At 41.7% G+C, this 27,006-nt stretch overlaps 2 protein-coding genes across 2 annotated transcripts; one reads left to right on the forward strand and one right to left on the reverse strand.

The window, feature by feature from the left end:
- Positions 1-2,705: 2,705 nt before the first annotated feature.
- Positions 2,706-3,695, reverse strand: LOC115075249 (olfactory receptor 6F1-like). Its single transcript, XM_029575542.1, has one exon. The coding sequence runs from the start codon at positions 3,693-3,695 to the stop codon at positions 2,706-2,708; it is 990 nt and encodes a 329-aa protein (XP_029431402.1).
- Positions 3,696-4,820: 1,125 nt separating this feature from the next.
- LOC115074831 (olfactory receptor 1019-like) lies at positions 4,821-26,005 on the forward strand. Its single transcript, XM_029574722.1, has 3 exons — positions 4,821-4,940; positions 23,978-24,271; positions 24,638-26,005. The coding sequence occupies exon 3, from the start codon at positions 24,735-24,737 to the stop codon at positions 25,671-25,673; it is 939 nt and encodes a 312-aa protein (XP_029430582.1). The 5' UTR covers positions 4,821-4,940; positions 23,978-24,271; positions 24,638-24,734; the 3' UTR covers positions 25,674-26,005.
- Positions 26,006-27,006: the final 1,001 nt, after the last annotated feature.

Below are 27,006 nucleotides of genomic sequence, written 5' to 3' on the forward strand. Positions count from 1 at the left end.
AGAGAAACCTCTTGCTCCAGAAGAATGTTCTCCACGTTTGTAGAGGTGGGGAGTCTGGTGGTAGGGCGAGAAAGTTCAGATGGTAACCCTGAGCAATGATTGCTAATACCCATTGATCAGATGTGATTGTATGCCACATGTTGTGGAAGTGGCACAATCGACCTCCTACTGGAATGTTCGACAGAGGGATCCGGCTGCTGCTTTCTAAATGGAAGTCAAAAACCTGAAGCAGGTCCCGGTTGAGGGAGCTGCTTGTGGTTTTTGTTTTCGGGCTTGACGAGACTGTGGATGGTGGCGGATAAGACTTCTTAGAGTCCTTTCTGTAAGGCTTTTTGGAGGAGAAGTCAGAAGGCATCAAAGAGAGCTGTCTTAGGGTCTCATGATGGTCTTTTAATTCTGCCACCGTCCGTTGAATCTGTTCGACAAACAGATTATCTCCGATACAAGGCAGGTCGGATAACCGGTCTTGTACTTCTGGGCGAAGGTCAGAAGACTTGAGCCAGGCCCACCCCCTCGCCGAAATGGCAGCTGCAGACACTCTGGTAGAGGTGTAAAAAATGTCATAAGATGTTCTAATCTCATGCTTGCCTGCCTCAAAACCCTTGTTGACTAGGGCTTGTAATTGTTCTTGAAATTGCTGAGGCAGGGAGTCTGAGAAATCCGGTATCTGCTTAAAAATGATCCTGTTATATTGGGTCATATAAAGCTGGTAGGCTGCAATTTGGAAGATGAGCATGGCCCCTTGAAATACTCAGCAACCAATGTTATCTAGGAACTTCTGTTCCTTTCCAGGAGGAACAGATGAGTGAGGTTTTGACCTCTTTGCCCTTTTTTGAGCAGACTCTACAACAACCGAGTGGTGATCAAGCTGAGATTTTTGAAAACCTGGGGCTGATTGTACCAAATAGGTAGTGTCAGCTTTTCTATGTACTGGAGCAACTGATCCAGGATGTTCCCAGTTCTTCTTAAGAAGATCAAGAAGGACCTGATAAATGGGAATAGAGGTGATTACCTTGGGGGCATCCAGGAATTGGAGCAATTCCATCATCTGGTGCCTATCATCCTGTTCAGTCTGCAATTGGAAGGGAACCAATTCAGACATTTCCTTCACAAAATTTATAAAGGAGAGGTCTTCTGGAGGAGAACGCTTCCTACTACAGCAGAAAACCATCAATGAGAAAATATTCCTGCATGTGCGATCACGAGCCCCTCTGTGGCCATGCCCCCTCCTCCTACATGCAGGGAAATACTTACAAAGGGCATAGCCACTGCATGGCCTGTGATCACAAGAGCCAGCTTGCAGGTGCTTTGCATACTTTTGATCAAGTTCTTCCTGTGTCTGAAGAGAACAGAGGCTAAAGGGCAATAATTCTCTGATGCCTATTGAAATTTAGCACCACTGGCAATTGACCTTAACCTTAGATCTGAGTACACCCTGTCTGCTGCCTGCCCTGACCTCTGGCCTGTCCCTGTATATCCTGTCTACTGCCTGTCCCGACCTCTGGCCTGTCTCCGGTATATCCTGTCTGCTGCCTGTCCCGACCTCTGGCCTGTCCCTGTATATCCTGTCTACTGCCTGTCCCGACCTCTGGCCTATCTCTGGTATATCCTGTCTACTGCCTGCCCTGACCTCTGGCCTGTCCCTGTATATCCTGTCTACTGCCTGCCCTGACCTCCAGCCTGTCCCTGTATATCTTGTCTGCTGCCTGCCCTGACCTCTGGCCTGTCTCCGGTATCTTCTATCTGCCGCCAGCCCTGACCCCAGTCTTGGACTCCTATCTGGTTGACTGCCCCAGGGACCCACCTAAGTCATTTCAGCCATCAGAACCCAAGGGATGAACCTGGGGGGAGGTGGCTGGTATAGGTGAAGCTGTAGTTGGTCCCCCCGCAGGTCGCCCACCAACTGTCCGCATGGGTCTAACGGGTTCACTTGCTGGGCTGCACCAACCACGCCTTGGCACTAAGGGCCCAGAGATACTGAGTTGATAACAGACAGCAACTCACTCTGCTAGAGGCTCTCTCCACGTAAGTATTTACCTTATGCTTCTTCTCACTTGTAACCACTGGAGATACTTCCACCCATTTATAAGATTCTTGTTCTTCTTTCGTGTTACATATAATTTCAATTTATAATACAAGACATTATGATATCAATCCAAAAAAATTATCAGACCAATCAAACATGTCTCTGAATTTCAAACAAAATGTTAAACTATTTTATTTATATTTCTTTTCTGAATTTGAATGTTAAAAGATGAAAGAAATACTGAATAGTTGAATGGAAAATGAAAGAGTGATTGATTAAAACATTACCTAATTTAATATTTAAGAGATGAAATGAATGGTGACAGATTGTCAACATTGCGAACTGAAGATCTCGTACAGGACAGGGTACTTCCTTCATACAACAGATGTGCTTTCCAGGACTACTCCCGTGGATAAATGGGTTTAATTCCTAAGCACATTCAATCTTTGGCTTCTCTGCTGAGAGTCAGACTGAGATCATTCACTAGCTCCTGGAACCAAGCTTTTAGATCTATACCATAAAGCTAGAGCTAAAAATTCTGTCCCTTCTGTAATTTCGGCAGTTATTACGCTCCCTCAAGAGACATACATTTTATATGAGAAAGGAAATGCTTTGAAGAGTTTAACATGACCTTCTAAATTCATTGCTATTTTTTTTCTAGCAATGTGACCTGTTTTTTTTACCAGCTTATACTGCTATTAATAACACTGCTGCGATTCCCAAAAGCTCTCAGTTTTTGTCTTACTTTCCTCAAAGATTCTTTTACCTCTTTGTTTCTTAGACTATAGATGATTGGGTTTAACATTGGCGTAATAACCGAGTAGAAGACGGACACTGCTTTGTTCAGATCTATGGAGTCACTTGACGCTGGCCTCACATACATGAAGATTACTGTTCCATAAAATATGGTGACAACAATGAAATGCGAGGCGCAGGTAGAAAATGCTTTCTGTTTCCCTGAGGCAGAGGGGATCCTCAGAATGGTGGAGATGATAAAAATGTAAGACACCATCACTAGGAGAATGGAGCTAAGAACCACAATTGTTGACAACAAAAAGACAATCAGATCAATAGCAAATGTATCAGCAGATGATAACTTTATAAGTGGAGCTACATCACAAAAGAAATGATTGACTTTATTGGAGCTATGGAAGGGTAACCCTGAAATAACAGATGTGGGTGTGATTGGGACAAGAGCACCACAAAGCCAAGAAGAAAGAACTAGCAACAAGCAAACCCTGTGACTCATTATTACACTGTAGCGCAGTGGGTTACAGATGGCCAAATATCTATCAAAAGCCATTAATGCAAGCAGGAAGAACTCAGTGGTGCCAAAAAAGAAAAAAAAATACATCTGGATTAGACATGCATGGAAAGAAATGGTTCTGTTCCCTGTAGATAAGTCTGACAGCATTTTAGGAACAGTGACCGTTGTATAACAGATTTCCAGGAACGAGAAGTTACTGAGGAAAAAGTACATAGGAGTGTGAAGATGAGAGTCAGCTCTGGAGACAGCAATGATCAGCAGGTTTCCAAGAATGGTAAATGTGTAGATCATCAAAAATGCCAGAAAGAGGACAATCTGCAGATCTTCATGACTAGAAAATCCCAATAAAATAAAGATCACATTGCTTTGATTTCTTGAGGCTCTATCTTCATAGTGTTGCATCTACGATTAGAAATGTATGATAAAGTTCATTCCAAAAATGTTTAAAAGAAACCCCTATTGAAGAGTAAGATTTCCTAGTCTGAATTAATCACAGTCAGCAATGACTTGCTAAGATTGTGGTTGGTTACTCATTCAAGACTAAAAATGTTTGGATGAAAAATTATTATTATTTCATAGAATGCTAATAGTGTACTGAGCATAGAGGTCCGTGCCCTGAAATTCACCCAGAAGTCATATTTTATCAGGAGTCATATACAAATGATCCTACTAGAAAACCTCCTGTACATAAATTTGTAATTCCCTTTGAGTTTGGATTTAAAAAGGTGAGAAAAAAACCTTACACACTATGGAGAACAATGCAGAAAAGGAGCTATTTCTCATTGAAGTGCAGTTATCTTAATTGCAAAAAAATGGCCCACGAATGCAGTTTTGTGTGTATTTTAGTGCTGTGAACATAGCTAATGAGATATTTTCATTGCAGCAACTCATTAACTTTCAATTTGAATGAAATTTTACAAGTGTAAATGTACATATGAAATTTCATTGCATAGCAAACCCCCAAAATTTGCAAAGTTCACTTTGAACATAAAGAGGGACACTTGGGAGTGAGAGAGGATGCCAGTATCATTGCATAGCGTTCCTGATCTAGCCTGTGGGGATCGGGAGAGAGAGGCGAGTTTCATCAAGCCTACCAGTTACACCTGGTTCCTGGGCCTGCCTGTGACATCACTTCCTGGATTCCCCGCCATTAACGATCAAGTACAGTGGCACTGAATCAGGAGTGAGAAAGGATGCAGTGTCATCGCGTAGTGTTCCTGATCTAGCCTGTGGGGAGTGGGAGAGAGAGGTGAGTTTCATCAAGCCTACCAGTTGCACCTGGTTCCTGGGCCTGCCTGTGACATCACTTCCAGGGTTCCTTGCTATTAAAAATTAAGTACAGCACTGCGCCACTGCTGAATCACCTAAGCTATGCACCAACATGGTGCAGAAATGCTTGCTGTCCTATTCCTATCTAATCTGGGGAAGATAGATAAGAAAATGAAAGGTTCAGTCTGTGCTCTCCCAACTGGGTTGACTCCTCTTTCCTCTTTAACCCAACTGACTATAGTCTTGTTTTCTTTACAGAGGGTACAACTTGGGAGTACAGAGCTTGGAAGCGATGTGCATCCTGTTCTTTTGGAATCGTTGGTCTCCCTGAGCCCAGGAGCTCTCTCATCACCCCTTTGTCTGAACTAGGGGGAGAAGGTAGGATTGGTACATCCACCCATCAGTCTCCCAAAGATGGGATAGTTCCAGCAATTGAAGCTGTTGCTGGTAGTACAGCTTCAAATCAAAGGGAGTATGTTTGTTCTAGCAAGCTTGAAGTTATTACTCTTGAAGTCCTTTGGAATGCCATCTCCAAAATGGAGTGATCCCTTACTAATAGAATGGACTCAATGCTTGTGAATTTTGGGTCTACATCTGCTGTGGTTAATGAACATACACAACTAATTACTACTTTGTCTGATAAGATTAATACTATGGAAGAGAAATTTTCAACACAACGTTAAGAACATAAAGCTTGCCATACTGGGTCAGACCAAGGGCCCAACAAGCCCGGTATCCTGTTTCCAACAGTGGCCAATCTAGGTCACAAATACCTGGCAGGATCCTGAGGGGTAGATAGATTCCAAGCTGCTTGTCCCAGGAATAAGCAGTGGATTTCTGCAACTCTACCTTAATAATTGTTAATGGACTTTTCCTCCAGGAACTTGTCCAAACCTTTTTAAAATACAACTATACTAATTGCTTTCACCACATCCTCTGGCAATGAATTCCAGAGCTTAATTATGCATTGAGTAAAAAAACATTTTCTCTTATTAGTTTTAAATGTATTAGCCAGTAACTTCATTGTGTGTCCCCTAATTTTGTATTTTTTAAAATAATAAACAACTGATTAACATTTTTTCATTCCACTCATTATTTTACAGACCTCTATCATATCTCCCCTCAGCTGTCACTTCTTAAACCTCTTTAGCCTTTCTTCAGAGGGGAATTGTTCCATCCCCTTTATCATCTTGGTCATCTTTCTCTGTACCTTTTTTTAATTCTGCTATATCTTTCTAGAGATATGGTGACTAGAATGGAACAGAATACTCAAGATGAGGTTGCACCATGAGGCCATGCAGAGACATTGTGATATTATCTGTTTTATTCTCCATTCCTTCCTAATAATCCCTAGTAATATATTTACTTTCTTGGCTGCTGCTGCACACTGAGCAGAAGATTTCAACATATTTTCAGTGAAGACACCTAGATCCTTTTCCTGAGTGGTGACTCTTAATGTGGAACCTTACAGTTTTTAGCTACAATTTGGATTACTCTTCTCTAAGTTTATCACTTTGCACTTGTCTACATTAAATTTCATTTGCCATTTGCATGCCCAGTCTCCCAGTTTTGCAATGTTCTCTTGCAATTTCTCATAATCCTCTTGTGATTTGACAACTTTGAATAATTTTGTGTCATCAGCAAATTTGATCACCTCACTTACTGTTCTCATTTCCAGATCATTTATAAATATATTAAAAAGTATTGTTCCAAGACACTCCACTATTCAACTTTTTCCATTGGAAAAATTACCATTTAGCCCTATTCTCTGTTTTCCATCCTTTAACCAGTTGGCAATCCACAAAAGGACACTGCCACCTGTCCCATGACTTTCTAATTTCCTAAGAACTCTCTCATGAGGGACTTTGTCAAATGCTTTCTGGAAATCCAGATATACAATTTCAACTGGCTCACCTTTATCCTCATGTTTATTTACCCTCTTAAAAATGTAGCAAATTTGTGAAGTAAGATTTCCCTTGGCAAAATCCATGTTGGCTTTGTCACTTTAAACTATGCTTAGCTATATGTTCAGCAATTTTATTCTTTATGATACTTTCTACCATTTTGCCTGGCACAGATGTCAGACTCACTGGTTTGTAATTTCCTAGATCACCCTTGATCCCTTTTTAAAAATTGGTGTTACAATGGCAACCTTCCAATCTTCAGGTACCATAGCAGGTCCACAATTTCATTTTTTAGTTCTTTCAGCACTCTGGAAAGTTTACCATCTGGTCCAGGTGAGTTACTATTCCTTAGTTTGTCAATTTGCCCTAGTACATCTTCCAGGTTCACTGATATTTGTTTCAGTTCCTCTGAATAATCACCTTAAACATGTTTAAACCGCTCTTAAACATAAGAGTGGTTTAAACATTGTAATGAAGCATTGTTAAATAATAACGATAGCACTACCATGAGCATGTATGCATTAAGAATTTCATGAAGTGTAGGTTTTTTTGGTTATTAATAATTAACAGTGATTAATGTATAAAGTACTATATTTTAGGGAGAGATTGAGTTTAGCAGCAGAATAGTGGTAAGGGCTACAAATATTCATGTGTGGAGATTTATATATGTTGAAGAGTTCTATGAGAGAAGTGCTCTAATACTCTCAAAGGGGAATATTTAATATGAGCAATTTTATATAAAAAATTAATATTGGAAAGGAAAGGTTGTTTTAATAGCTTTGAAATAAACACGTTGTTTTTATATTATTGAAAGATTTGATGTATGATTTTTTCTGTAAGTCAAAAGTGCTTTTTTCTTTTCTCCAAAATTTGTTTTGGAGGTAATTTTGTGTAATACAATAAGCACAAGTTAAGACAAATACATTGCCAGTTTTTTGGATATATACATTTATTTATTTATTATATATCATTTTCTGCATATTGAGAGCACTCCATGTAAATCTTGTGAAACCCCATATATCACCTATAACTCAAACTTCTTTTGCAAAGGTCAAATTGCTTGGTCACTTAAAACCATTTCTCAACCATAGCAACTTCCGTACAGTCTTACAAGCATTCTTATTTCATCTCTTGATTACTGTAACTCTGTTTTTATTGGTATACTTCAAAGTATATTTTGCTTATTATACATTTTTCAAAATATGGCAGCTAGAATGCTGACAGGAGCTAGAGTCAAGGTCTACCTTACTCCAGTACCTTTTCCCTAAATTGGTTGCCTCTGCAATGACAGATTCATCATAAAATGGCTTCCATTATTCATTGCTTAACATATCTTCCCTATGGATAACATCCACTCTCCAAATCCACACTTCTTGTTACATACTCTGTTCATCCACTCAGTTTCTGTTAGACATACCTGGCCCACGTCATGCCTGTTTAGACTTAATCAGGGAAAGGGCATTAGCAATAGTGGGACCTACCTTGTGGAACAATTCACCACTATATATATATATATCAAAGACCCAAAGGAATTCAGGAAAAGCCTTAAAATATTTTTATTTAGAGACACATTTAAGGATTTCCAGGAACAATTAAAGGCCTAAGTGGTTTTCTCTGCTCCACAGATCTGTATGTCATCTATGTGGTTAATAAGCAATTTTTAAAATTGATTTTATTATTTATTTATTTATTTATTTATTTAAAAACTCTTTTAGACCGTCATTAATTTAGATAACCATCACAACGGTTTACAGAAAGGCACGATAAAGAAAATTATGAGTGGTATAGATTTACAAATTAAACATGTGCCATCATAGTACAGTAACATTTTAGTACAATAAACTATGTGTTTAAGTTAATCCTATCTGTTTGTTAGGAAATTGTTAAGCGGTTCGAATTTAACATTAATATGCATTTGTAGGTTAAAAACAACAACTGCTTGCTTGGTGCGTCCTTATCAATCAACTGTTTTTCTCCTTCTCTTTATCTTTATAAAAAGCTTGTTTAAAGAGCCAGGTTTTCAGGTTAGTTTTGAATATTTTCAAATTTCTCTGCAGCCTTATTTCGAGTGGCATAGTGTTCCATAGCACAGGAGCAGCCAGTGACAGTGCTCTTTCCCTTACTTGAGTGAGGCGTTCTGACTTAACAGAGGGGACAGTTAGTAGAGCCTTATTAGCAGATCTCAGGTTTCTGTGCGGGACATGTACGCGCAGTGCAGTGTTAAGCCAGTCTGCTTTTTCATCATGGATTAGCTTATGAATTATACATAGTGCCTTATATTGTATTCTTTGTTCAATTGGAAGCCAGTGTAATTCGGCAAGTGTTCCTGTAATGTGGTCACTCTTTTTTTTGCCAGTCAAAATTCTAGCAGCAGAATTTTGCAATATTTGCAGTGGCCTAATCGTAGATTGTGGTAGTCCTAATAGCAGAGAGTTACAATAGTCTGTGCTTGCAAATATCATTGCCTGTAGAACTGTGCGAAAATTGTTTAGCATTAGCAGGGGTTTTAATCTTCTCAGGGTCATTAGTTTACCATATCCTTCTTTTACTTTCTGTGAGATGTGCTGTTTCATGTTTAGCTCAGGGTCAATTATTACCCTAGATTCCGTACTTTTATTGCTAACTCAACGGCTTGATTATTTTTTATTGTGATTGTAGGTTGTATAGGGTGTATATTTTTTTGCTTAAGGTGTAGGAATTCAGTTTTGTCGATGTTAATTACTAGTTTCATCTGGTTTAGGAGCTGTTTGATTATTTCAAGATACATATTGGCTAGTTTCATTGTTTCTTCAATGGTGTTTACAATGGGTAACAGTAGTTGTATATTGTCTGCATATATGTAATATATGATTCCAAGTCCTGCTAGTAGGTGACATACTGGGAGGAGATAAATGTTAAAGAGTGTTGCAGACAGAGCTGATCCCTGTGGGACACCTGTTAGCAGTGTGACTTTGTCTGAAAGTGTATTTTTGATTTGTACTTGGAAACATCTATTGTTTAAGTATGACTCAAACCAGTTTATTGTTTTGTTAGTGAGTCCTATTTCTTTCAGTCTGATTAGTATTTTGTGATTTACTTATTTTATTTATTATTTATTTTAAGTCTTTTCTATACCGTCGTTTGGTGGGGACCATCACAACGGTTTACATTAAGGCACATAAAAGTAATGATACTACAATTTGCCTGTTTACATAGGTGCCATAAGGTTCGGTAACACAGTTTACATAGTTTACATAGGTTTACAAAGTGACATTCATAGCTATGACTCAGCAAACACACAATGATTGGTTACAGAGGTAGTATTCCTATACATGTATTAATATCTATGTTATGAATTTTCTCTTTCATATGAATAACATCTCTTGCTGGATTTATTTTCATGTTTTGTTTATTATCTTTTGTCTTTCTTGTCTTTGTGGTTCTCTATTTTCAGGTGTATTAGGTTAATTTATACGTGTTTCTGAATAGCCATGTTTTTAGTTCACATTTTAATCTCTATCAGGTAAAATATGTAATGTCTCAGGCAGAGAATTCCATAGCTTTGGGCACACTACAGAGAACATATGATCTCTTATTTACGTCAGATGTGTGCTCTTTATTGATGGAATTGTCAATAGTCCTTTATTTTGGGATCTCAATGTTTGCTGAGGTGTGTAGGGTTGTAATGTCACTCCTAATAAGCTGGAGGTATTGTAATGAATGATGTTGAAAATTATTGTTAGTACTTTATAATAAATTCTGGATTGTACTGCTAAGCAATGCGGTGAGATCAGCAAGGGTATAATGTGGATCCTAGTAGGAGTCTTGCTGTGACAATTCTGTAGTAGTTGTAGTGGTTTTAAGTGACTTGCTGGAAGACCTGGTAGTAAGGGAATAGCCACTGCTATTAATTGCATCAGTAGCATGGGATCTTTTTGGTGTTTGGGTAATTGCCAGGTTCTTATGGCCTGGATTGGCCACTGTTGGAAACAGGATGCTGGGTTTGATGGACCCTTGGTCTGACCCAGCATGGTAATTTCTTATGTTCTTAAGGAGTTGCACTAGTTTAGGTTTTAGATCTATGGGATCCATATTCAACAGCATTTAGCAGAATAACTTGTGAATTATCTGGCTAAATGCTGACTTTGGAATATGTATGTCACTAATGTGGATAACACAGGCGCATTCCAGGACAATATTCAGCTGGATTTCTGATAATGGCATAGGACAGTCCTAAAGTTAGCTAAAGACTTATCCAGCTACTTTTTAGATAGTCAGTTATATTCAATGTGCCTCTGAATATTCCACCAAAGTTAGCCAGATAAGTTTATCTGAACAGCGACTGAAAATGGACTCCAATAGGTTCAATGTTCTCTGTCTCCATTACTTCTTAATATAATCTACCTTGAGACCATCCAGTGAAAAAGGCAGAATATCAAATGAATGCTCATAAATAAGCAAATAAACAAAATGACTGCAGTTTAAGAATGAAGGTAGATTTTATATAGTGCGTGCATACACCTCTTATGAAAATACTTGTGTGTGAACTTTTAAACATTAGTTTGCCAACATCTTCATCAGTTTATCTAATCTCTCCACTCTGAACCCGCCATCACCACTTAACTCAGACTTCTCATTCAAAAACTGTAGATGAAATGTAAGTGCGATTTCAGTTCTGTGATTCAAACAACATACAGACAAGTTTGGTGATATATATATATATATTAATAACTCACATGCAAACCTCCAAACCCTATCCGAAACATCCTTAAACCCCCCTTTTTTCTTCTTTAACATTTATGTATGACACTGCTAGTAAACACATTACTTCCCATTTTTACAAAAAGTACTTACACACATAGATGGTAATATTTAAACATGCATGTGGGCGCACATGTGCACCCAGGGACATGTTCATTTTATAACATATGCATGTTATAAAACAGCCTAAATGCACATACATGTGCATGCAATTTTAAGTGGACTCGTGCCTATCTGTGCAAATGCCACTTCTACCATGTAAGTGGGGTCTTTTAAAAGACATATGAATCAATGCCATTACCAGTTTTACCAATTCATTCCCAGTTCACCAGGTAGAGAATAAGAATTTCAAACTCCACTAATTTAATAGCCTCCCTTCTTCCCTGTTAGATCTGACCCTTAAAACCCCACTGATATGTTTAGTTTTTTTGTTTTATGACTTATACTCCATCAATAGTAGAATTCAAGTTACGCGGCCGGGGAACCTGGCACATGGCTGTGCATGAAAGTATTTATGCGCAAGGTAAAATCCAGGCGTGCCCATGCCCTGCCCAGACTACACCCAATGCCCCGTCCCTTTATCAGAACTGTTCATTTGTGCACATAGTGGCAAGTACATGCATACGCAGGCAGCTTTTAAAATCCACTCGGCGCACACCAGCCCAACTTGTGGGTATATTTCCCAGTTTTGGTGTGTGCCAGCCTATTAAAATTCACCTTTTAGTGGGTAATGTCCCAAAGAATGTATATGTATAAATGTAAATATTATTGTAGCAATTTTCAAAAGCCATTGACCCATGTAAAGTGCACTTACGTGGATAAATCCTATGGACAATTCAATGGGATATATTGTAGCAATTTTCAAAAGCCCACTTACTCGGGTAAAGATCATTTACATATGTAAAACTCATTTTTAAGTGTGTAAATGTATCTGAAAATCAGGCCCAAAAATTCCAACTTTATGCATTAAAATCTTTAGAAAATTAACCCCATAATCTATTATATTGTTATTTCTTAATATCTCATATTATTTTATTGTTTTGATTTACCTTCAATGGAACTCAGTGCACTTGTATCTAAAGTCTCGACTCTTGAACAGATATGCCTAGAGAGAACAGTAATTTAAGTCCTTTCAGGAGCACTAAAGGGACCACATCCCAAGTGACTTGAATGCTTTCCATCGTGTATCTGACCTAAGAGAGCAATTATTTTAGAGTGCACGTGATTATATTAAAAAAAAAAAAAAGGGATCACGTGATGTGCTGAGCCGTGAGGACGCACGGACCTCAGGCTCGCAGGCCCACCCCACCAATCGCGGCCCATCATAGCGCGAAAATTGACTTCCAGGCAATTTTTTGAGTTCCTCGGGCGAAAGGTGCATGTCCTCAATTCGCACCTGGTGCAAAACTTCGCCGGCCATGACTTCCAAGGGAGGGAGGAAGGAGAAGGAAAAACCACGGGCTCTGGAACCAAAGATGGCGGACAATGGCGGGGGTGAGTCGGCATCGGATCCTCCCCCTTCTCTCACCCTGGTGGATATCAAGGCAGCAATAAAAGAAGCCTTAGACGAAAAATGGTCGCAACTCCACGATGAGCTGGGAGAGGTCCGGGATTCCATTGCAGCCCTGCACCCCCGCCTTGACCAAATTGAATCTCGAGTATCGGGGATTGAGGATGGCTCGGTGAAAATGGCGGGCGATGCGGCGAATCAACATAAACTTATCGCCGCGTTATCTCAGAAGGTAGAGGACCTTGAAAATAGGGCCCGTAGGGATAACCTCAGGTTCCTGGGTTTTTCCGAAGACATCGCCGAAAAAACTTTTTGTTCCTTGTTAGAAACCTGGCTTCCGGAAGTTCTCGAGCTTCCTTCTCTTACTGGAAAATTGGTAGTGGAGAGGGCCCATCGCCTGGGGTCTCGGCCGGCAAATCAGGGCCGCCCCAGGCTCATCATCGCTAAGATTTTGAATTCGGCGCACAAGGCCGAAATTTGGCGGGCCTCTCGCAGCAAAGCTAACCTTACTTACCAGGGACAGACAATTCGAATCTTTCAAGACTTCTCTACGGCGGTGTCAGAGGCTCGGCGGCGTTTTTCGCCGCTGTGCACGACCTTGCATAATCGAGGGCTCAAGTTCTCTCTACTATATCCAGCCCGCCTGCGTTTCTGGCATGGGGAAACAATCCACACGTTCGACTCACCGGACCAAGCTCAACAATATATAGATAAAATGGCCTAACCGGGGGTGGTGAGCCTCTGGCGAGTATTTACCTTGATTCCCTTGGGGGAGTTACATGGGCTGGGGGCTGGCGGTAGCCTGATTGTTTCCCCACAGTTGTTTGTTCTTGCCTCCCGTTGATTTGGGGGTTTTTATTTTTTTTTGTTCTGGCGATGCGAGATTTTTTATTTTTTTCTTTTCTTCAATTTTACTTGCTCTTTGGGCGCAGGGTCTTGGCTTTCTGACCGTTCCGGCCTTCCCTGGACTTTAACTGACAGCTACGTCTTTTTTACACATTAATGGGAATGACCCAGATGTCCGGACATTTTTATTTTTCTTTTGATCTCATGGACATACCACGGACCGTTGGCTGATTTTTTTTACTCCTCTCATTCAGGTGGTTCAATGCTCGCGGGGTCTTGCAAACCCTTGCGTTTTTTTTTCTTTCTCCCTATCTAATGCATCGCGGATGCCTATATGTCTCTAGTGTTCCTGTCTGGGTTCACATGAGAGGCGGGAGGAGGGGGGAGGGGAACGTGTTGGGTTACTGCGTTGTTAATTGTCTTTCAGCTGGTTGCTGCTCTGTTACTCTAGTATTGTTACTAAACATTAGGGGTGGACCTGTTCATATCGTTACGGATCTCATAGCCTTCACTTTGAAGGCGCATTTTGGGGGATGGAGGGGGGTGGGGATTGGGATCCTTCTAGATTTGGAGGAGAGCAGGAGGTTGGGTTGGGATGGTAGGGGGGTTAGGGGAAGGGAGGGCGGGGGGAAGGGGTGTGGGGGGGAAGGGGTTGGGGGGGGTATGGGAGACATACGGGACTTGCTCTTGATAGCACACAGTGCTGGTGGTAGTGCGGTGTGGGGCGGACGGTGGCAGGCGACCTTTGCCTTTTGGATGACAGGGGGGGCCTCAGCTGGGAGGGCCTACCCCTTAGTTTCCCTTAACACTGTAGGTACTTATATCAGCTTTGAGGTAACTCATGAGTAACTCCACCAAATTAATATCTTGGAATGTTTGTGGCCTCCACACACCTATTAAGCGTACGAAGGTACTCTCATTATTGAACAGGCAGTCGGCCGGGGTGGCCTTCCTACAGGAGACTCATCTTACGGACAACGAACATTTGAAGCTCCGCCGGGCATGGGTGGGGGAGGTGCGGTATGCTTCTGCCTCCTCTAAATCCGCAGGGGTAGCCATTCTATTTCATAAACAAATCCCCGTTATCGTAAGCAAGGAAATCAAAGATCCTCAAGGGCGATTTCTTATTTTGGTAACTGAACTGTTTCACACCAAGGTGGTTTTTTGCAATTTATATGCACCAAATATTTATGATCCCCGCTTTTACCGTACTCTGTTTAAACACTTATTGCCGTTTTTATCTGATACCTTGATTGTAGGGGGGGACTTTAACACGGTTCGTGACCCTCAGTTGGACGCCTCACAGGGTCGGGGCTGGGATGCGGGAGCGGGGCGGGGTCCGACTATGTTGGAATCACATTTACATCTGCTTGATGTTTGGCGCACTTTACACCCCATGGAACGTGACTTCACTCATCTTTCTAGAGCTCATGCTTCCTTTGCCAGGATTGATTATTTTATGTTGAGCACGCACGCGTTTCATCGAGCTCTGGCGGCGGGCATTGAGAGCATAGTGGTCTCTGACCACGCCCCAGTGTGGATGGAGTTGCAGCTGGCGGCTCCGACAACCTCAGTAAGACACTGGCGCTATCCTTATTACCTTGCCCAAGACGAGAAATTTAAAGATTTTCTCTTATCAAAATGGAATGACTATGTGGCACACAACCAAGCCCACCTCTCACAACCGCTTCTATTTTGGCATACAGCTAAAGCGGTAATGCGTGGTGAAATTATTTCTTATACGGCCCAACGGCGGAAAACGATAGATCGTCGTATCCTTACCCTGAGTCAACAGGCTCGTCAGGCTCGGATCTTTATGATTCACTCACGGTCGGCCACGGCCCGGACTGATTATTTGGCTAAACAACACGCTCTTAATGCTCTGCTGCACCAGAGGGCGAGAAAAAGCTACCAATATTATCAATTTAAACTGTATCAGTACAGTAACAAGGCGGGTAAATTGATGTCTAATCTTATCAAATCCTCACGGACTAGCCGATACATCCCAGCCTTGACTGTAGCTCCGGGGACGGTGGTACGGGACACCCCTGCTATTTTACGTAGTTTTCGGGCTTATTATTCCTCACTCTATACCTCAGGGGGGGGGGATTCTGGGGCTTGTCATCGGTTCTGTAGGGACCTCCCCATCCCCCAGCTGACCACGGCGGATAACGATAAGCTTAATGTCCCGATTACACAGGCCGAAGTGTCGGCAGCAATTATCTCTTCTAAAACTTTTAAGGCTCCGGGTCCCGATGGTTTCACCTCGGAATTCTTTAAACTTCTTCGAGACTCGGTGTCCCAACCCTTAGCGAGGGCTTTTGCGGAACTCGTGTCTAACGGGTTCTTCTCCGCTTATGATAATCTGGCACACATCATATTAATCCCTAAACCCGGAAAGGATCCCCTACATGCTGACTCCTATCGCCCCATATCTTTGCTTAACTTTGAGCACAAACTGCTAGCAAAGATTTTAGCGGAGAGACTGGCAAATTGTTTACCACATTTAATTGGTGATCAGCAGGCTGGCTTCGTACGTCAACGCTACGCACTGTCCAATATTCGAAAAATTTTAGCAGCGATGACCTTGAGTCAACGTATGTCCCTCCCTTATCTCGCTATCAGTTTTGATGCCGCAAAGGCCTTTGATAGAGTGGAGTGGAATTATTTATTTACCGTACTACAACGTATGGGATTTGATGGGTTTTTTTTGCAAGCGATAAGGCTTCTATACGCTGACCCCCGGGCTTGCATAGTGGCCAATGGCGCTCAGTCGGAGGAATTTGCAGTGACACGGGGCACGAGACAGGGGTGTCCACTCTCCCCACTTCTCTTTATTTTACAACTGGAACCCTTATTGCATGCCATTGGACAGACCCCGGAGATCCGTGGTATTTATATGGAATCTGGGTTCTTTAAATCTGTGGCGTTTGCGGACGACCTGCTCCTATTTATTACCAAGCCTGCTCTATCTTTACCACCATTGTTGCGCTTAATTGGGACGTTTGGGACCTTTTCGGGTTTTCAGCTTAATGAAGCTAAGTCTTATGCCCTGGCGTATCCCCCCGACCTGCGAACTAACTGGGTAGGCATTTTTCCACTCCAGTGGGCGGGAGACAGTCTTCGTTACCTGGGAGTTGATTTACCTTCGGACCCGGAGATGGTTTACCAGGTTAATGTTCCCCGTCTGCTCCGACACACTCGGCATACCCTTTTTACGTGGAAGGCACTTCCTCTCACGTTGACGGGGCGGGTGGCACTTTTTAAGATGATCCTGCTCCCTAAATGGCTTTACCTGATGCAAAACCTTCCCATTTTATTACACCGACGGGATATAGCACGGGTGGAGGGGGAGCTGCGGAGATTTTTGTGGAGTGGTGGTCGATCTAGACTACCTCTTCGCTGGTTACAAAATCCGTGGAAGGGGGGTGGTCTAGGGGTCCCTAATCTTGCTCATTATAATCTTGCCTGTAACATGCGACTTATTCGCAACTGGCTACAGGGCTCCTCACACTATGCTCCACTATCGCTGGAGCGGACTCTTTTATATCCGCTGGCTCCCTCTTACGCTCTCCAGGGCAGAGCGCGTGACCTCCCTTGGTCTACCCGAAACTCGGCCATCACCAGGCCCATACGGCAGTCCTGGAAACGTCTTGTAAAACTCCTACATACCCCAACTGTGTGTGCCTATTTATTACCTATTCGGGGGAATGCTGAATTTCAGCCGGGCATCCAATCTGTTATGTTCCGGGAATGGGAGACGCGGGGGGTGGAGTACTTAGGTCATATGTGGTCCGTGGAGGGAGAGGTACTACAGTTCACTGACTTCCAAAAACTCTATGGTTTAGGCTCCAGGCATACATTTCCTTACTTGCAAGTTCACCACTATCTTAAATCACTGCCATCAGAAACCAAGGATCTTTCCAGGTACCAGGCCCTGGATGCGGTGTTCCATTTTGGAGCTGTTAAGACTCCGTCTTTATCTCAGTATTATAAGCTCTTACAAAAAGATACCCAGGTAGACGTCAGCTCATCTCTTGTTGCTCGTTGGACTAAAGATGGCGTGTTTCTTGTCACCAGCTTTATTTTACATGTCTGTTTTGGGCGTATAGCCAGGATCTCTACCAACATGTACTACAGGGAGATGCAATACAAGTTTTTAACCCGGGCGTTTACCTCTCCACAGAGGGCACACCAATTGTCAGTTGCCGCTACGCCGTTTTGTGTCCGCTGCCCTGGACAGGTGGGTACTTTATCCCACATGTTTTGGACATGCCCAAGCATCCTTAACTTCTGGCGTAGGGTAGCAGCTTACTTAACGGACCTTCTCGATGTGTCACTGCCCGTTTCCCCTATGTGGTTTTTATTCGGGTGCATCTCCCCGCTTCGTGTTAGAGATCCTGGCTCACGCCAGCTAATCCAGAAGGCGAGTTTGGTGGGGAAGAAAACGATTCTTCTCGTTTGGAGGTCTTCGGATGTTCCCTCGATTTGGACCTGGAGAAATCAACTACACAGCATGATGACCATGGAAAGCATGGCAGCACGAGGCTCACCAAGTCGCCGACGCCGCTTCGCTTCCATCTGGGGCACATATCTTCAGACCTTATCTCCCCGTGTACGGAGTTTGTTTTTGAATGACTGATCTCCTGTTCATGCTGGCTAACTGACATTCTTGTGTGGAGTCTCCGTCGGTCTGCCCTTCATTGCAAGTCTCCTACATTATTCCTGTTTCTTGTATGGACAAAAAGAAAGGGGGGGGGGGGGGTGTTGTGGGAGGGGAATTGTGGATATGTTGTTGGGTCCGAGGGTAGAGGGAGAGATATGAGTCAACTCTCTCTTGTATTGCTTGTTCTTCTTTGCTATTATAAAACCCAATAAAAATGTTTACATAAAAAAAAAAAAAAAAAAAAAAAAAAAAAGAGTGTATGTATGGTGTATGGGTAACAAGGTTAACTGAGAAATCTCAAACTACATGATTTAAAGTAATTACAGAGCTAACACCATTCTTCCTACTGTTGCGTCTGAGGTGGACCCTTGGGCTGAGGTGGGGTTAATGCAACCCGTAGGTAGGGACATACAGGTCCCCACTGTCGGCAGGTGGAGTGGGCTGAAGCTGGAGGCCGCTGGAGCTTCACCTATACCAGCCCTCGTTCCCCTCGGGTTGAGCCTTTGGGTACCAGGGCCAGCAGGACTTAGGTGGGCTTCGAGGTAGTAACGAGAGGTAGTTCAACCCAGAGACAGCAGCTGGTAGATGGCGTAGTCCTACCCTGGACTGGATTCGGTACAGGAACTCGGGCACCAAAGGAACAAGAGGTAACTGGAGGCACTCAAGCAAAGAAAGGCCGGAGCCTTGTAAGTCCATATCCAGGGGATAGGCGAGAGGAGGCATCACTGACAGGCTAGGATCAGAGCCTGTGGCAAGCGAAGGTCATGGCAAGCAATGTCGAACTCTGGACATGGAGAGGTCTGTAGCGTTGTCAATCAAGACAATGGTCAGGGCACGGAGAAGGCAGGTGTAGTCAAGCAAGGCAATAGTCAAGGCATGGAGAAGGTAGGCATAGTCAAACGTAGCTGAGGTCCTGGCCTGGAGACAGACTGAAGAGTAGTCAGGCGTCACCAAGGTCTGGGGTCAGAGATAGGCTGAAGAGTATTCAGGAATAGCAGAGGTCCAGGGCTGGAGATGAGCTGAAGAGTAGTCAGGTGTAGCAGAGGTCCAGGGTTGGAGATTGACTACTCTTCAGCCTAACAAAGCAGAGTCGAAATCCAAAGAATCAGTCCAACACATAAACAAGACAGGAACCAGGTACCATAGGAATAAGGAACACGAAGTAGAGAGGATTCTCTATCAGCAATGAGTACGAGGAGACCTGTTGCAAAAGCAACGCTATGGAGCAAGGCCTGAGCTTAAATACGCTGAAGAGTCTGACGTCAGCATCCGGGGATGCGGCCAGGTTCCTGCTGTGGGCCCTTTAAAAGAACTAGCACTGGGGACCAAGGCAGAGCCAGAGGCACCGGAGGTGACCTAAGGCCGGAGCTGGTGGCCCACCACCGCCAGTGAAGAGGAATCAGGAGCTGGAGTCAGTATGAGAAGGTGAGAGGGCCGCACCGTGGGTCTTTCACGCGCAGCACGCGTAACTCCTACTGACAGAATATTCTCAAATATTGGAAAAAATAAAAATTGAAACAACTGTTTCAACCGGTCATTCATCTGACACGCAGAGACCCAAACACAAAGATGAACATTCAAAGTGCCAGTGAGTGGCAAAGCGAACTGATTAATTTTATCTGGCTAACTTATACAAACATAAGAACATTCCATACTGAGTCACACCAAGGGTCCATCAAGCCCAGTATCCAATTTCCAACAGTGGCCAATACAAACCACAAGTACCTGGCAAGTACCCCAACACAAAATGGCCCTCAGGGTCAATCTGAATCTGTTCCATTTAAAAGTAAACATTCTTATGGACTAAGATTGCTACATCATATCTTTTAGTGGCGCTTTGTGCTGAGAATACTTGTGAAACCCATTGACATCAAAGCTTCAGATGTTCCTTTTCTAAAATGTGTCTCTTGTAAAAATGAACTACCTCCTCCTCCCACCGCTGACCCCCCATCCAGAACCGGGCTGGGTCACCCTTGCACCTGGCCTGGTCAGTGCCAGAAATGTGAAGGTGTACCCGGTCCCAATTTAAGGTATTGGGGGGGTTATGGAAGCGGGTTTAGGGGTGGGGGAGTCCTGAACATTTTTTTGGGAGGTGCCAGGAGAGTGGGGGAGTTGGGGGATTGCCTTCTGGGGATGGGGGGCAGGGAACTGCCACCAGGGGGCAGGAGTATTGATGTAGGCACTTTGGTGGGGTGGGTATGAGAAGGGGTACTGGGGCCCTTAAAGTAATTACTTGTTGAAGGGGGGGGGGTCCATCATTATGCTTGCATACTTTTTTTCACATTGCAAGAGGGATGTAGGCTGCAGCTCAAAGTTCTTTAGATCTACACGATAGATACTCAGACACTCACAGCGGATATTTAGTAATTTTCCAAGACCATGTTGGATACCCCACATGCTAGAAGATGCTACTCTCCCAGTGTAACTTTTTATTACTGATGTGGTAAAAAACATGGTTATTTCATGCCCCCATAGAAACAGTGAGTACTTGCTTTGTCTTCTGGTTGAACGATAGGCAACAGAGCATAATGGTAAATGGCTTGTACCCTTTCCTTGGAGTTTTACGTGGAAAGCAGTAGCACTGTCTTTGGACTAGCTCTGTTAATTATTTTCATAAGAACAAAAGAACATAAGAACATGCCATACTGGGTCAGACCAAGGGTCCATCAAGCCCAGCATCCTGTTTCCAACAGTGGCCAATCCAGGCCATAAGAACCTGACAAGTACCCAAAAACTAAGTCTATTCCATGTTACAGTTGCTTGTAATAGCAGTGGCTATTTTCTAAATCAACTTGATTAATAGCAGGTAATGGACTTCTCCTCCAAGAACTTATCCAATCCTTTTTTAAACACCTCTATCATATTCCCCCTCAGCCGTCTCTTCTCCAAGCTGAAAAGTCCTAACCTCTTTAGTCTTTCCTCATAGGGGAGCTGTTCCATTCCCCTTATAATTTTGGTAGCCCTTCTCTGTACCTTCTCCATCGCTATTATATCTTTTTTGAGATGCGGTGACCAGAATTGTACACAGTATTCAAGGTGCGGTCTCACCATGGAGTGATACAGAGGCATTATGACATTTTCCATTTTATTCACCATTCCCTTTCTAATAATTCCTAAAATTCTGTTTGCTTTTTTGACTGCCGCAGCACACTGAACCGACGATTTCAATGTGTTATCCACTATGACGCCTAGATCTTTCTTGGGTGGTAGCTCCGAATATGGAACCTGACATTGTGTAACTATAGCATGGGTTATTTTTCCCTATATGCATCACCTTGCACTTATCCACATTAAATTTCATCTGCCATTTCCATGCCCAATTTTCCAGTCTCACAAGGTCTTCCTGCAATTTATCACAATCTGCTTGTGATTTAACTAGTCTGAACAGTTTTGTATCATCTGCAAATTTGATTACCTCACTTGTCATATTTCTTTCCAGTCTTCAGGTACAATGAATGATTTTAATAATAGGTTACAAATTTTTACTAATAGGTCTAAAATTTCATTTTTTAGTTCCTTCAGAACCCTGGGGTGTATACCATCCGGTCCAGGTGATTTACTACTCTTCAGTTTGTCAATCAGGCCTACCACATCTTCTAGGTTCACCGTGATTTCGTTCAGTCCATCTGAATCATTACCCATGAAAACCTTCTCTAGTACGGGTACCTCCCCAAAATCCTCTTCAGTAAACACCGAAGCAAAGAAATAATTTAATCTTTCCGTGATGGCCTTATCTTCTCTAAGTGCCCCTTTAACCCCTCGATCATCTAACGGTCCAACTGACTCCCTCACAGGCTTTCTGCTTCAGATATATTTTTAAAAGTATTTACTGCGAGATTTTTTTAAAAAAATCCAAAAATGCTATCTTATGCAATCTACCACAGTCCTTCTTTCTTTGCTCCGTGCTTGTCGAACCTCCATATAATACTGATCCATTTTTGGATTTAAAAAAAAAAAAGAAAAGAAAAAGAAAAAAAGGGGGAGACGATCCCTGAAGAAGGCAATTTTTGCCGAAACTTGTACAAGTAGGACGAACGGTTGAACACTTTAAGGACAATTTAACCAGTTACCAACTTGGATTCTTTAAATGCAATTACACTACATGACTCAAAAGCCAGTTAAAATAACTCTATTTTAATTGAGCCCCACTAAGAAAGGATGATGTTTCTTAGCTTGACTGACTTATAAACATAATTCAGGTCCTGATTCCTGGGAAATACAATTAATACTAACACAGCTAGCACACTCCTTTTTAACTGCCAGGACCTCTAACTACCTCTGTGAACTTCTTACCCTAAATACAGGAAAAAACATTTAACAGCTAAGCAACTTATTCTCTTCTAAACTTCCTCTCTATAAATTAAGTAGTAATCCAGCAATCAGAAAAGCAATGTAAAAAATCTCTTTTTTAAAAATGAAAACTGAAATGTAATAAAGAAGAAATATCCCTTTTCAAAATAAGGTCCTAGTACTTAAATCAAAAACCAGAAAAAGCCTCTGTTTCTTAAGCATGCTTCTAAAAATGAAATGAGGATCTATGGGTTTTTGGGTTTTTTTGCTTTCCTTAGCCTTGGCCAAAAATATTTGTTGAATAGTTAAGGAAGTGAGATATTAATCTATTGTGACTCACATCCAGTGGATACCTATGCTTTGAGTGTTTTTGAGTTGATTTGTGTCTGGAGATTTTTTTTGGAGCAAATTTTCAGACCACCCTTCTTGCTTATGAGAGAGGAGTGAAGAAAAAGAAGATTTTTTTCATTTTTTGCACTAATTTTGGATCATTCTGTTCAAAGGATCCCAGTGACAGTAATGAGATGAGAAAGTGAAAGAAAATCATTTGGAGGAGATACTTCAAGTTTCTCACATAAGATTTTACCCAGAAGAAACAGGAAAGGTTGGAAAAATCTTGACTTGGATCTGTGTCCAGGATAGTTTCATGAGGAAATAGGAAACCCATCTCATTTCTACCCTAATATCTTAATCACAGGAAGAAAGGAGACTTATAGAGACAATATCAGGAGGACACAGATACATTTTTAGACTTAATTTGAGTAATTTTGGATGTAACAAGAAGAAAATGTGATTGCTACCAATTGTTTACACAGAATAAACTGCAGAGCAAACATTTAATTTTGGAATCACCTTCTCAAGTGTGCAGGCTAGTTATTTGTACAGGGAATTGTAGAGGTTGTGAGACTGAGCATACACCAAGAGAAAGAGATGTTTTTACTGTACCTTGAGTCCTGGAGGTATATTGTCTCCCCTATTTAAAGAATCCACACCAGGGTTTGGAGAGACTATATCCAGACTAAGCCCTAGAATGGCGAATATGGAATATGGACCTCCCCCCTTTCATAACAAGTTGGTGTAGGCAGCAAATTTAAATTTTCATTTCATTTTTTGGATTTTGTTTCACTTTATATGTATTTCTTTCAATGTTCTCATTATGTTTTAATGCACCCAGTTTCTTGTTTGTGTACACAAAAATTTTGTGTGCCCTTATTTTAGTGCATAATCACACAAAAACATTTGCACTCACTACAATTAAATGACTTGAAAATGCACATCTCTTCATCCCTTGGCCTGGATTGGCCACTTTTGTAGAAAAGATATTCGGATTGATGAACCATTGGACTGACCCAGCATGGTACTTCTTATGTTCTTAAAACCAGAATGATAGTTTTCACTGGAGGAAGGCTTTGACAAATGCTCTCACTTTTTGTCCTTTTTTCCTTAATCTCTAAGCCAGGCTGGAAGTAGATACTGAGGATTCTGGCTGCTGAGAAGTTCTTGCCCTCCTGAGTACCAATCAGACACAAAACACAACCTGCAAGTTATTATTTGAGAATCTCAGGTGTGGAGGGAAATGTGGCATCATCTGGTCCCAGGATGCTGCACGTTGAATCTCAAATATTTCAGGATTTATAAAGCAAACATCAAGCCATGAATACCATAAAAGTGCTGATAGTCGAGCTCCTTTAACTCAATTTTCAGAAGAAGAAAAGGATTTGCATTTTTCAATCACATCTAAGACTCTAGGAAGGTATGTCCTGTACTGACATGTGTGTATGTATAGCCCTCAACATTTAGAACTGTGAAAGACATTTGTTCAATGCCCTATAATATTCTCTTTAAAATGTGATAGTGATAACTTACACTGGAGATCCTCATTTTTTAAAAGTTAAAATGTCATCCATAAATTCAAAGGAAGAATGATTATGACTGAATTTTGTTGAAGTCTATGCTTTGTGGGTCAAGTCATTTCTTAAGCTATGTAAGCCAGACAGAAGTGATCAACTTCATTCGCATGCTAGGATATATTTCTAAGTGTGAAATATCTGGAAAAGATGAATCGATTCATATTCATGCTATTTACATCTTCCTCTCCTTGTTTCTGTGTTGCTTGCAGACCTGGATTCAGATGTGTGATGTCCATCTTGCTCAGCTCTTTTCCCTGTTATCGATATTTGTGTCTCTTCCACTAGAGCACGCTGTAGACCCGTGCAATGAAGAATCAAACTGCAGTTACAGAATTCCTTCTCCTGGGCCTCTCTAACCTTTCCTACCTAAAGATTCCTCTTTTTGTGCTGTTTCTCCTGATCTACTGTACCACCTTGGTTGGAAACTTTCTCATAATATCACTCATATGGACCGATTCTCACCTACACACGCCCATGTACTTTTTCCTCAGTAACTTGTCCTGTTTGGACTGCGGTTGCTCTACTGTCATCGTTCCCAAGATGTTGTCAGATTTCCTGGTAAAGAGAAAGACTATCTCCTTCACTGGCTGCTTTACCCAGCTCTATCTGTTTGTGGTATTTGCATGCACAGAAATGCTCCTGCTTACTGTGATGGCTTACGACCGGTATGTGGCTATCTGTTACCCTTTGCACTATACCAGCATCATGAGCAAGAGGATCTGTGTGAGACTGGCAGCTGGGTCTTGGCTTAGTGGTCTCTTATATGGCTTGTTACATACATTTTTAACATCAAGATTATCATTCTGTGAATCCAATGTTATTAACCATTTTTTCTGTGATATTCCTCCATTGCTTATGCTTTCCTGCTCTGAGATAGTCATTAATTTGGTAGCTATTTTTGTATCCGCTGTATTCCTTGTGATAGGTGCATTTTCAGTCGCTATTCTCTCTTATATTCAGATTATCAGAAGTATCCTAAAGATCCGTTCCACCAAGGGGCAGTGCAAAGCTTTCTCCACTTGCAGTTCCCATCTTACTGTCGTCACCATATTCTACGCTGCTTTTGCATTTACCTACATGCGACCTACGTCAAGTTACTCTTTAAGTAAGGACAGAGTTGTCTCTGTGATTTATACAGCTCTAACTCCTATGTTAAACCCCCTTATCTATAGCCTGAGAAATAAAGAAGTAAAGACAGCACTGATAAAAATCATACAAAGAAAAATATATTTTATAAATTTATAAAAGAAATGTAGTCTATAGATACCATCATTGTCAGAAGTAAAGAAGCAGTCATTATTTTTACACCAAATTTTGACCTCCTATATCATTTTCCTTCCTCATTGGGTTCTCACCTCATACTCTTCCTAAAGAAGTTGTACAGGATGGGAATTATATAGCTGTGTGTGTGTCGCTATATGTGCTTGATAATGCTGGGTGTGAACATTCCCCGTCTACATTCCTTACTCAGCATGTACTTCAGCTTTTGGTTGCCTTAAATTGTGGTTTTGTTTTTAGTTTTGTTGTGCATGCACACCTGTGATATTTTTCCCTGTTTCACATATTTAAAGTGCTGAACACATAGATAGGATTATAAAATTCAAAATGGTAATTTTATAGCAGCCCATGTAGGGCTGATGTCCACATGTGGAAAGTAAGTCCACTCTGAAAATGAAGAGGGCCCGCTCAGCCTAGTCACACACATTTGTACCTAATCAAGCAAACAACGCTTGCTGCCCCAAGGAATGCACTTAAGGACGTGGGAAATTGTTTCTGCGTGAACTTTTATACATATCAACCTATTTAAACATAAGAACATGCCATACTGGGTCAGACCAACAGTGGCCAATCCAGGCCATAAGAACCTGGCAAGTACCCAAAAACTAAGTCTATTCCATGTAACCATTGCTAATGGCAGTGGCTATTCTCTAAGTGAACCTAATAGCAGGTAATGGACTTCTCCTCCAAGAACTTATCCAATCCTTTTTTAAACCCAGCTACACTAACTGCACTAACCACATCCTCTGGCAACAAATTTAAGTTTTAAGCACAGCAGTGGTTTTGAAAATTACCGCTAATAAGCGGTAAGTAAAAATAAAAAATGAGAGAGTGCCAGGTGGTTGAGTGTCTAATCCTAAACACTCTAACATTTTATGTGAGGACAACAGAGATGTAGAGAATGTTTGGGGATTAGCTAAGTGCAAATTGCTATATTATTGTTGCATGTCTTGTGTAATGTGTTATCTGTGCAAATAATTAGAGATGGGTGTGGTTTACAAAAATAATAAACATAATTATTCATTGTACTGTGTTCCACTTAGTGTATATGTGTGTCAAGGATGGATACAATCTTTAACATATGGGGAGGAGCTGTCTGTCAGGACTGAGTGCTGGGAAGAACAGGCCTAGTGGTTAAAGCAATGGACTGAAATGAGTCATCAGATCCTGTTTCTTCCACAGATATTCCTTGTCACCCTGGGCAGGTCACTATCTCCTGTCGCCTCCAGTACTCAATTAGGAGGCAGTTTTCAAAACCTTACTTGAGGGTATTTTTATGTATTTTATGTATTTAGTTAAA

The sequence above is a fragment of the Rhinatrema bivittatum genome, chromosome 13, assembly GCF_901001135.1.
Source record: "Rhinatrema bivittatum chromosome 13, aRhiBiv1.1, whole genome shotgun sequence".
Lineage (NCBI taxonomy): Eukaryota > Metazoa > Chordata > Amphibia > Gymnophiona > Rhinatrematidae > Rhinatrema > Rhinatrema bivittatum.